The sequence below is a fragment of the Mustelus asterias genome, chromosome 10 (assembly GCF_964213995.1).
Source record: "Mustelus asterias chromosome 10, sMusAst1.hap1.1, whole genome shotgun sequence".
In the NCBI taxonomy this organism is placed as follows: Eukaryota; Metazoa; Chordata; class Chondrichthyes; order Carcharhiniformes; family Triakidae; genus Mustelus; species Mustelus asterias.
Genome location: NC_135810.1, coordinates 56,551,539 through 56,562,874, shown reverse-complemented (window position 1 = coordinate 56,562,874; position 11,336 = coordinate 56,551,539). Strand labels below are relative to the sequence as shown.

Below are 11,336 nucleotides of genomic sequence, written 5' to 3'. Positions count from 1 at the left end.
TTAGCACCGCATTCTGATCTTCAAAGCTACACTCCTACCATTGACCTGCCTGTCTATCAGCTCCCATTGCTTTCTCAGAGTTTGTCCAGAGAGCTACTGGTCCCCTTTGGCTGGAGGATTTTTTTCCTCCTGTCCTCCTCCAGCACCAAAATTTTCATTGCTTTATTGAAAAACTTTGGAACCTGCCAAGTGTATCATTCTAGAGTCTTTCCCAGGTCCAAGTCACTTCTAAATTTAATTCCAGCCCAGCTCAGCTTGCTTTAAGTAATGCAGACTTTAACTCATGTTGGCCCCTCCAGATTTTGCATCTCCGCTCAGATGTCCAACCGTTCAGCAGTGCGCTTGGCACTGGCTGCACACAGAAACCATTTTAAATGAACAAGGAGCACAAGTTTGGCCTCTGCATTGGAATTGACACAGGCAATGACGCATTGCGATCCCCATTCCATTTTTTTGACCTATCTAATCCCTTTCCACTTCCACTTCAAAACAAAGGTCCAGGATCTTATCCAATTCCTGGCCCCAGGTTGCCAGCTGAGAGTAAATATAATCCTGAGTTTTCATCACATGACTTTTCCCCCAAACTCCAGCCATCTGTCAGCCAACACATCCATCCTTGTGACACATTACCTTCCTACACAAATTGGAAAGCAAAAAGACTCATTACCCAAAAGGATGATTTGTGACTGTCAGTCAAACAGCCCCCTTCCATTTTCAATATTTTTATATCTGGTAAAGGGTAACATTCAAAGAAAATTTTATGTATTTTTTTAATGTCCCTATGATTTTTCAGTGTCCTGGACATTGAAACTGTACTCTCTCCGCCCAAAATGTGCACTGTGTGAACTTTCCCCCTCACTCTCTGCTGGTTTAAATAGCTACCTGCAGCCAGGAACTAACTGTAATTGGTGTCAGCGATCCAGGGAAGGATTTGAGGGCGGCAGGCGTTTCCTAGCAACTGGTAAACACTGGCGAAGCAATGGCCGTTGAAAGGGGTGTGAAGCCAGCGTTTACTTTCAGGCATCTGAGCAACAAGAAGATCAACTTCCTGGGAGATGGCCACATCAGAGATCTGTTTGTGAAATGGTAAACTCCGCGGTGAAAAGGATGGGAAAGAAATGATGAGAGACTCAGACTGGGATCGCCCAGGGAGGAGGCTACTGGCTGAACCCTTCACTGAATGGTCTCATTCATTTCACTAACCGCTGGATCATCAACTGTATCGTTACTTACTGGAGACCAGACAAGCAGACTTCGCATTAAGGGTTTTTAACTACTTTAGCTTTAACTTGACTACTTTAAAAATAACATCACCAGTGTTTGTGTTCATTGCCAGAAACAAAGATAATTTGTCTTTTAAAGCTAATATTGAAATAGTATTATGGCATTGCTCTAATGAAGATTTTCCCCTTTCTGCATTTCCCTCCTGTTAGGTCAATGCAGGGAAGGATCACAGTTCAGGTTTTTAGTTTTGACCAATACTTTCAGGCTTATGAAAAGGATAATTTTGTACTGGTAAGTGCTGTTATATCATTGCCTTATTTGTTTTTTTAAATATATGTTTGGCCAGTGATATTTTCGGCGCTATGATAATGCATTAATTTTGTTTCAAACATCTGGCCACTAGATATTGTCCAGCGATCAGATAATTTTGAAGAGCCTTCTTCAAAGATCAGAGGACAGCAGGGCTGTCAGAGCTGGGCACAGGGATACAGAGAGGGCAGGAGCAGGAGAGTTTGAACCGAATTCATGATTGCGTTCAAAGCGGGAACTCTAGACTTTGAATTTGAAAGAAAACATAGGGGCACAGTATAAATGACCACTTGCTGAAATTATAAAAGCATTTTGCAGACCATAGACTCCAGGATAGAAAAGGATTACCACAACTAATTGAACTAGAATACATGAATTTCTATAGGTTTACAAGTATCACATGCAGTGATTTGCTGACTTGGTACAATTCTGCATAACACTGCAATAGGCTGTGAAAATTCAGAAATCTTCTTGTATCTAATAGATGTCTCAGGCTCGTCCAATTTTTCCCCCAGAACTCAACAAAAATACCCTTAAAAACACAACTTTTTAAGTTAGTTGTGCATAAAGTAATCTCCTCCTAATGTTCTTATGAACATCAGTTTATTGTGAATGTCTTGCAGCGGTGCATCACAAACATTTTTGGTTGAAGGGCCCTTTTCAGACAGATTAAGAATCATGGACTCCCCACCACACAAACACACATACCAGCTAAATTATAATACAGAATACAAAAATGTTACATGTAATGTTTTAAAGGAAATGGGTATTATCTAGGATATCAGTGAGATGGATGTTATATTCCAGAAAGCTAGTTGATGAAGGATAGAACTAGAGCCAATCTTTAGACTGTTTTATAAATAGTTATTTACCTAGTTGCACATTGCAAGAATGGACCTCCTCCCCCAACAATCAGAATTTCGGTTAATTAATCGGACACAAGTGGATCCCTAGTTCTTGATTAGCAACAGCATACAATTAAACACAATTCATTTACTGTTAACAATGGGTAGGCCTGCTTCTCACTGCAGAATCATAGAATCCCCACAGTACTGAAGAAGGCCATTTGGCCTATCAAGTCTGCACTGACTCTCTGACAGCATCTTACCCAGGCCCACCCCCATGCCCTATCCCCTAACCCCACACATTTACCCCGCTAATTCCTCTAACCTACACATCTTTGGACACGAAGGGGCAATTTAGCATGGCCAATCCACCTAACCTGCACATCTTTGGACTATAGGAGGAAACAAGAGCATCTGGAGAAAACGAACGCAGACACGGGGAGAACATGCAAACTCCTCACAGACAGGGACCCAAGCCGGGAATCGAATCCGGGTCCCTGGTACTGTGAGGAAGTAGTGCTAACCACTGTGCCAGCCATCCATCCTTGACAGCAGCGCAGAATGAGTGAGCATGAATCCGGATAGCTGAGGAAGCCCAGTTGAACAGAGCATGGAGAAAGATTTGATGGAGCAGAGGAAGAAGCACTGGGAAAGCACAGTTTGGAGAGAATGGGTGGTGGGGAAACAAGAGACCCAGAGGGAGCATGGCACAGAAAGAGGAGAGACCTGGAGGGAGCAGGGGGCTGGAGAAAGCAAAACAAAGAGAAGGCATTAAAGGAGCAGAGGAAGAGCAGGGCTATGTCAGAGCTGAGTGCAGAGATACAGTGAGGGAGGGTGGGATCAGGAGAGTTTGAACAAAGTTCATGATTGCGTCCAATTCGGAAAATCTTTTCTGTGAATTTGAAAAACATGGAGTTCAATAGGGCACGGTGTAAATAACTGCTGGCTAAAATTATAAAGTCACTTTGCAGACAAAAGGCTCCAGGCTAGAAAAGGATTACCACAAATAATTGAACTAGAGCAGTGGAACATATGAATTTCTATAAATATCATGTGCAGTTGAAGTCCAGATCTGAGGCATTCAAGTTGGGTGACCCTGACCTATTACAAGAAATCCAGACACGATCTATGGTGAACCATCAAAGATGCCAAGAGACAATACCAAACCAAGCTAGAGTACCAGGCTAGCCACACAGATACCCACTAATTATGGCAAGGTCTGGAAGACATAACAGGCTTCAAGATGAATGCATGTAGAATCGCCGGCAACGATGCACCCCTCTCCGATGAGCTCAAGACATTCTATGCCCATTTTGAGTACGAGGTCAGTGAGAGGATGTCTTCTGCCCCAGAAGAAGTTGAGTTGGAGGGGAATTTGGCCACACAGTCATAGGTATGTAAGGAGTATAGTAGGGTGCCAAACTCGAATCTGAGGTCACCATCGCAGATGGCAGATCGGCCCTCTTGAAAGTTAACCCATAGAAAGTGACTGGCTCGGATGGGGTACATAGACGAGCACTCAGATACTGCATGGATCAGCTGGTACGGGTAATCGCAGACATCTTTAACCACTCCTTACTCTGATCTGAGGTCCCTACCTGCTTGAAGAAGACAACCATCATCCCGGTACCAAAGACTTAATGACTATCGCCCGGTAGCTCTGACATCTATCATTCTGAAGTGCTTTGAAAGATTAGTCATGGCACGAATCAGCTCCAGCCTCCCAGACTGCCTGGATCCATTACAGTTTGCCTATCGCCGCAACAGGTCAGACGCCATCTCCCTGGTCCTACACTGAACCATGGAACACCTGGATGACAAAGACATCTATGTCAGACTCCTATGTATTGACAACAGCTCAGCCTCCAACACCATTATTCCTACAAACTTCATCTCCAAACTCCGTGGCCTGAGGCTCAGCTCCTCCCTCTGTGACTGGATCCTGAACTTCCTAACTCACAGACCACAAACAGTAAGGATAGGCAACAACACCTCCTCCGCGATTATCCTCAACACCGGTGCCCCATAAGGCCTGTGTCCTCAGCCCCCTACTATACTCCTTATTCACCTATGACTGTGTGGCCAAATTCCCCTCCAACTCAATTTTCAAGTTTGCTGATGACACCACCGTAGTGGGTCAGATCCCAAACAATGATGAGATGGAGTACAGGAAAGAAATAAAGAATCTGGTGAAATGGTACGACGAAAATAATCTCTCCCTCTATGTCAGTAAAAGAAAGGAGATAATCATCGACTTCAGGAAGTATAATGGAGGATGTGCCCCTGTCTAAATCCATGGGGATGAAGTGGAAATGATTGAGAGCTTCAAGTTTCTAGGTGTCCAGATCACCAACAACTTGCCCTGGTCTCTCCAAGCCGACGCTATAGTTAAGAATGTCCACCAATGCACTTACTTTCTCAGGAGGCTAAGGAAATTCAGCATGGCCGCTATGACTCACCAATTTTTACAAATGCACCATAGAAAGCATCCTTTCTGGATGTATCATAGCTTGGTATGGCTCCTGCTCTGACCAAGTCTGCAAGGAACTACAAAGGGTTGTGAATGTAGCACAGTCCATCACTCAAACCAGCCTTCCATGCATTGAATCTGTCTATACTTCCCGTTGCCTCAGAAAAGCAGCCAGCATAATCTAGGACCCCATGCACCCCAAACATACTCTCTTCCATTGGGAAAAGGATAGAAAAGTCTGAGATCAAGCACCAACCGACTCAATAACAGCAACTTCCCTGCTGCCATTAGACTTTTGAATGGACCTACCTTATATTAAGTCGATCTTCCTCTACACCCTAGCATTATATAACACCATATTCTGCACCCTCTCTTTTCCTTCTCCCCATGTACTCTATGAACAGAATGCTTTGTCTGCATAATGCACAAGAAACAATATTTTTCACTTATCCCAATACATGTGACAATATGGGTGGCACAGTGGTTAGCACTACTGCCTCACAGCACCAAGGATCCGGGTTCAATTCTGGTCTCGGGTGACTGTGTGGAATTTGCACATTCTCCCCTTATCTACGTGGGTTTCCTCCCACAGTCCAAAGATGTGCGGGTTAGTTTGATTGGCGATGATAAATTGACCCTAGTGTCAGGCGTATTAGCAGCATAAATATGTGGGGTTCTGGGAATATGGCCTGGGTGGGATTGTGGTCAGTGCAGACTCGATGGACCAAATGGCCTCCTTCTGCTCTGTAGGGATTCTAGGAATAAAATATCAAATCAAAATGCTTGTTCTAAGCCAGGAGTTCACAGACACCATCGAGGAGTCCACGACTTGGGTGACTACACGGGTAACCAATACTGGCTATCACCCACATCATTGTGATCAAGGGGAAATGAGTGAGCAATGGTCAGTATCATGCTCTATGCCCCATAATCCTGCTTTAACCCTGCTCCTCTTGTGCTCTCTCCTTGCTCCTGTTTTCTCCACACTCTGTTTTCCCCATGCTCCTGCTGGGTTGATCTTGTCTTGTGTCTTTCTTTATACCTTCATGTTGCTTTCAGATGATTTTATGCAGCCATTCATACCTCGTTTGGGCAAATCCTTTGTTTCATTACTGTACCCATTACAACTCTCTTTGGCTGTTGCTTTATGAAATCTTTTGTTGTTTAATCTCCCCTGCCCTCCAACCCATCACAAACGTTCTCCTTTGTTCTTCCCTCACCCCTTCCACCAGTTTAAAAACTCTTACATTTAAATCTTTCTTCGCTTCTGATGAAAGGTCATCTCTGACCTGAAACAGTAATTCTATTTCTCTCCGCAGATGTTTTAAGGTTTATTTATTATTGTCTCAAGTAGGCTTACATTAATATTGCAACGAAGTTACTGTGAAAATCCCCTAGTTGCCACACTCCGGCGCCTGTTCGGGTCCACTGAGGGAGAATTTAGCATGACCAATGCAGCTAACCGGCACATCTTTCAGACTGTGGGAGGAAACCGGAGCACCCGGAGGAAACCCACGCATGCATGGGAAGAACGTGCAGACTCCGCACAGACAGTGACCCAAGCCGGGAATTGAATCCGGGGTCCCTGGCACTGTGAGGCAGCAGTGCTAACCACTGTGCCACTGTGATGTAAGAAGTTTAACAACACCAGGTTAAAGTCCAACAGGTTTATTTGGTAGCAAAAGCCACACAAGCTTTCGAAGCTCTAAGCCCCTTCTTCAGGTGAGTGGGAATTCTGTTCACAAACAGAGCTTATAAAGACACAGACTCAATTTACATGAATAATGGTTGGAATGCGAATACTTACAACTAATCAAGTCTTTAAGAAACAAAACGATGGGAGTGGAGAGAGCATCAAGACAGGCTAAAAAGATGTGTATTGTCTCCAGACAAGACAGCCAGTGAAACTCTGCAGGTCCACGCAACTGTGGGAGTTACAAATAGTGTGACATGAACCCAATATCCCGGTTGAGGCCGTCCTTGTGTGTGCGGAACTTGGCTATCAGTTTCTGCTCAGCGACTCTGCGCTGTCGTGTGTCGCGAAGGCCGCCTTGGAGAACGCTTACCCGAATATCAGAGGCCGAATGCCCGTGACTGCTGAAGTGCTCCCCAACAGGAAGAGAACAGTCTTGCCTGGTGATTGTCGAGCGGTGTTCATTCATCCGTTGTCGCAGCGTCTGCATAGTTTCCCCAATGTACCATGCCTCGGGACATCCTTTCTTGCAGCGTATCAGGTAGACAACGTTGGCCGAGTTGCAAGAGTATGTACCCGTGTACCTGGTGGATGGTGTTCTCACGTGAGATGATGGCATCTGTGTCGATGATCCGGCACGTCTTGCAGAGGTTGCTGTGGCAGGGTTGTGTGGTGTCTTGGTCACTGTTCTCCTGAAGGCTGGGTAGTTTGCTGCGGACAATGGTCTGTTTGAGGTTGTGCGGTTGTTTGAAGGCAAGAAGTGGGGGTGTGGGGATGGCCTTGGCGAGATGTTCGTCTTCATCAATGACATGTTGAAGGCTCCGGAGGAGATGCCGTAGCTTCTCCGCTCCGGGGAAGTACTGGACAACGAAGGGTACTCTGTCCACTGTGTCCCGTGTTTGTCTTCTGAGGAGGTCGGTGCGGTTTTTCGCTGTGGCGCGTTGGAACTGTTGATCAATGAGTCTAGCGCCATATCCTGTTCTTATGAGGGCATCTTTCAGCGTCTGGAGGTGTCTGTTGCGATCCTCCTCATCCGAGCAGATCCTGTGTATACGGAGGGCTTGTCCGTAGGGGATGGCTTCTTTAACGTGTTTAGGGTGGAAGCTGGAGAAGTGGAGCATCGTGAGGTTATCCGTGGGCTTGCGGTACAGTGAGGTGCTGAGGTGACCGTCCTTAATGGAGATGCGCGTGTCCAAGAATGCAACCGATTCCGGAGAGTAGTCTATGGTGAGCCTGATGGTGGGATGGAACTTGTTGATGTCATCATAGAGTTGTTTCAGTGATTGTTCACCATGAGTCCAAAGGAAGAAAATGTCATCGATGTATCTAGTGTATAGCATCGGTTGAAGGTCCCGTGCGGTGAAGAAGTCTTGTTCGAACCTGTGCATGAAGATGTTGGCATATTGAGGTGCAAATTTGGTCCCCATGGCTGTTCCGTGTGTCTGGATGAAGAACTGGTTGTTGAAGGTGAAGATATTGTGGTCCAGGATGAAGCGGATGAGATGTAAAATTGCATTTGGAAACTGGCAGTTGTTGGCGCTGAGCACTGAGGCCGTTGCAGCAATGCCATCGTCATGGGGGATGCTGGTGTAGAGTGCCGAGACATCCATTGTGACGAGGAGCGCTCCTGGTTCAACTGCTCCATGTGTGCCGAGTTTCTGTAGGAAGTCCGTCGTGTCACAACAAAAGCTGGGGGTTCTTTGTACAATGGGTTTTAGGATGCCCTCGACATAGCCGGAGAGGTTCTCGCACAGGATCCCATTGCCCGATACGATGGGACGGCCGGGTGTGTTTGCCTTGTGTATCTTCGGGAGGCAGTAGAGATCTCCAACGCGGGGAGTACATGGGATGAGAGCACGGAGGGTGCTCTGAAGGTCCGGATCAAAGGTCTTGATCAGAGTGTTGAGTTGACGGGTGTGTTCTTTGGTCGGATCTGCAGGTAACTGTCTGTAGTGTTCCTCGTTGTTTAGTTGTCGGTACACTTCTTTGCAGTAATCCGTTCTGTTCAGTATGACGATGGCCCCTCCTTTGTCTGCTGGTTTGATGACAATGTTGCGGTTGGTCTTGAGAGCGTGGATGGCGTTACGTTGTGCTTGGGTGATGTTCGGGGCTGTCTTGTGAGTGCGGCTGATGAATTTGGTGTTGACGCACCTCCTGACGGCTTGGGCATACATGTCAAGTCGAGGGCAGCGGCCTTCCGGAGGAGTCCAATTCGACTCTTTCCTCTTCGGATGCACTGCGGATCTCTCTGTCGGCTGTTCCGGTTCATTGGCTGTCTCATTGTGTTCGTTGTTGGCCTCTTGGGGACAGCTCAGAGTCGCTGAGCAGAAACTGATAGCCAAGTTCCGCACACACAAGGACGGCCTCAACCGGGATATTGGGTTCATGTCACACTATTTGTAACTCCCACAGTTGCGTGGACCTGCAGAGTTTCACTGGCTGTCTTGTCTGGAGACAATACACATCTTTTTAGCCTGTCTTGATGCTCTCTCCACTCCCATTGTTTTGTTTCTTAAAGACTGGGTTCGCATTCCAACCATTATTCATGTAAATTGAGTCTGTGTCTTTATAAGCTCTGTTTGTGAACAGAATTCCCACTCACCTGAAGAAGGGGCTTAGAGCTTCAAAAGCTTGTGTGGCTTTTGCTACCAAATAAACCTGTTGGACTTTAACCTAGTGTTGTTAAACTTCTTACTGTGTTTACCCCAGTCCAACGCCGGCATCTCCACATCACCACTGTGATGTTGCCAGACCTGCTGAGTTTTTCCAGCATTTGTTTTGTTTTTATTGCCTTGATATTGCTGGTGCAAATGAGCAGAAACTCTATACCATTGTTCTTTATAATGTGACAAATGCACTTGAAGAGATAAGCAAGATCTAACTGAATGATTGAGTGATACTGTCCCCTAATGTAAACGGAGTAAACTTTTAGAGAATAACTGGGCGGCTATTTCAGTTTGTGAAAAACCAATAGAATAAGACATAAGAACATAAGAACATAAGAAATAGGAGCAGGAGTAGGCCATCTAGCCCCTCGAGCCTGCCCCGCCATTCAATAAGATCATGGCTGATCTGACGTGGATCAGTACCACTTACCCGCCTGATCCCCATAACCCTTAATTCCCTTACCGATCAGGAATCCATCCATCCGCGCTTTAAACATATTCAGCGAGGTAGCCTCCACCACCTCAGTGGGCAGAGAATTCCAGAGATTCACCACCCTCTGGGAGAAGAAGTTCCTCCTCAACTCTGTCTTAAACCGACCCCCCTTTATTTTGAGGCTGTGTCCTCTAGTTTTAACTTCCTTACTAAGTGGAAAGAATCTCTCCGCCTCCACCCTATCCAGCCCCCGCATTATCTTATAAGTCTCCATAAGATCCCCCCTCATCCTTCTAAACTCCAACGAGTACAAACCCAATCTCCCAAAGACAACAAAATATTCTACAGAGCGCAACAGATTGTTAAGAAAGAAGGACTTGCATTTATAAGGCGCCTTTCTTGATCTTGGGGCATCCTAAAGTGTTTTACAGCCAGTTCACTAACTTTGAAATCTCGTTACTCTTGTAATTAATATAGCAAATGTGGTAGCCGCAGCAAATTCCCCCCAATAGCAACATTCATGAACAAATAATCTATTTTAACCAGTTGTTTGAGAGCTAAATATTGGAAAACTCTCCTGCTGTTCTTCAAAACATTGACCAAGGATCTTTGATGTCTCACTGAGGATGGAGCCTTGGTTTAATGTCTTATGTACAAGATGGCAACTTAGACAATGAAGCACACACTCAATACTGCATCGCGATGCCAGTCTATATTTTGTATTCTAGTATCTGGAGTGGGACTTGAACCTATAGTCTACTGACTCTGAGGTGAGAGTGTTTCCAATGAGCTCAGCAGATATTAATCACTGCATTAGCATTGATAGCAGCAAAAAATGCATTTATATAGCACCTTTATTATAACATTGGGATCTCAAAACACTTCACAGCCAATGGGTTATTTATTAATCACTGTTTTGTAAATATATTTAAGAATATATACAAGAAATATTTAACAAATAATTATTGTATTTGTTTATTGAATTTGTTCATTTTATGTTTTACTCCTGTAGGCATTTTTCCAGGATCCAAATGTCATGGCTAATCTGAAGGTACTCACACCTTTATCACCTGAATGGACAACTCTAGGTACGAATAGCATTGTTGTCAAAGCTGTTGTAGGGAACAACACCAATAGGTTTATTTAAATTTGATTTGATTCAAATGGCAGTCTGAATTGAACACAAATTGTTGCAAACATTGCACAAATTAACATAACATTTCTCTATTTTAACGTACTGTGAAAGACAAGGTAGGTTATTCCAGTTATATAGCTCATCAATCCTAAAATCTCAAAGTGAAGTCCAAAACTTCCCTCATTGAGACATCCAATTGGTTCTGAAATCATTCCATTTTTTACTTGTACTACTATACCTGAGACTCTGTTCCATATGGTCACCATTCTGTTTTTAAAAAATCCTGATAACACTTGTGAATATATATTTTGCTGGTTTATATCTGTGATCACTTATTCTCCTCTTAGCTTAATTTAAACTATTTTGTTTAATTTATCCTTTCTGTATTACGAATAGTCTTGTATACCTTCATAAGATCAGCACTTAAGCATCTCTTTTCAATATTAAAAGACCCATTTATCTCCATCCTTTCCTCATACTTAGGCCTTTGAGATTGTCCAGAAGTCAACAGTGTAGTCATGACCTGTTCATAGTTTCCTCTGATATGTATTCTGCTGATTT

General features: G+C 44.6%; 1 protein-coding gene across 2 annotated transcripts in view; it reads left to right on the top strand.

The window, feature by feature from the left end:
- Positions 1-975: 975 nt before the first annotated feature.
- cfap300 (cilia and flagella associated protein 300) overlaps positions 976-11,336 on the top strand; it is a 34,186-nt gene continuing 23,825 nt past the window's right edge. The window contains exons 1-3 of one of the 2 annotated variants that reach the window (XM_078222779.1): positions 976-1,086; positions 1,434-1,515; positions 10,653-10,728. In XM_078222779.1, coding sequence (XP_078078905.1) covers positions 980-1,086; positions 1,434-1,515; positions 10,653-10,728 — 265 coding nt within the window. In that variant the 5' untranslated portion in view covers positions 976-979. Of the gene's footprint in view, positions 1,266-1,433; positions 1,516-10,652; positions 10,729-11,336 lie in introns of both variants that reach the window. The other variant, XM_078222780.1, reaches the window with a different exon arrangement.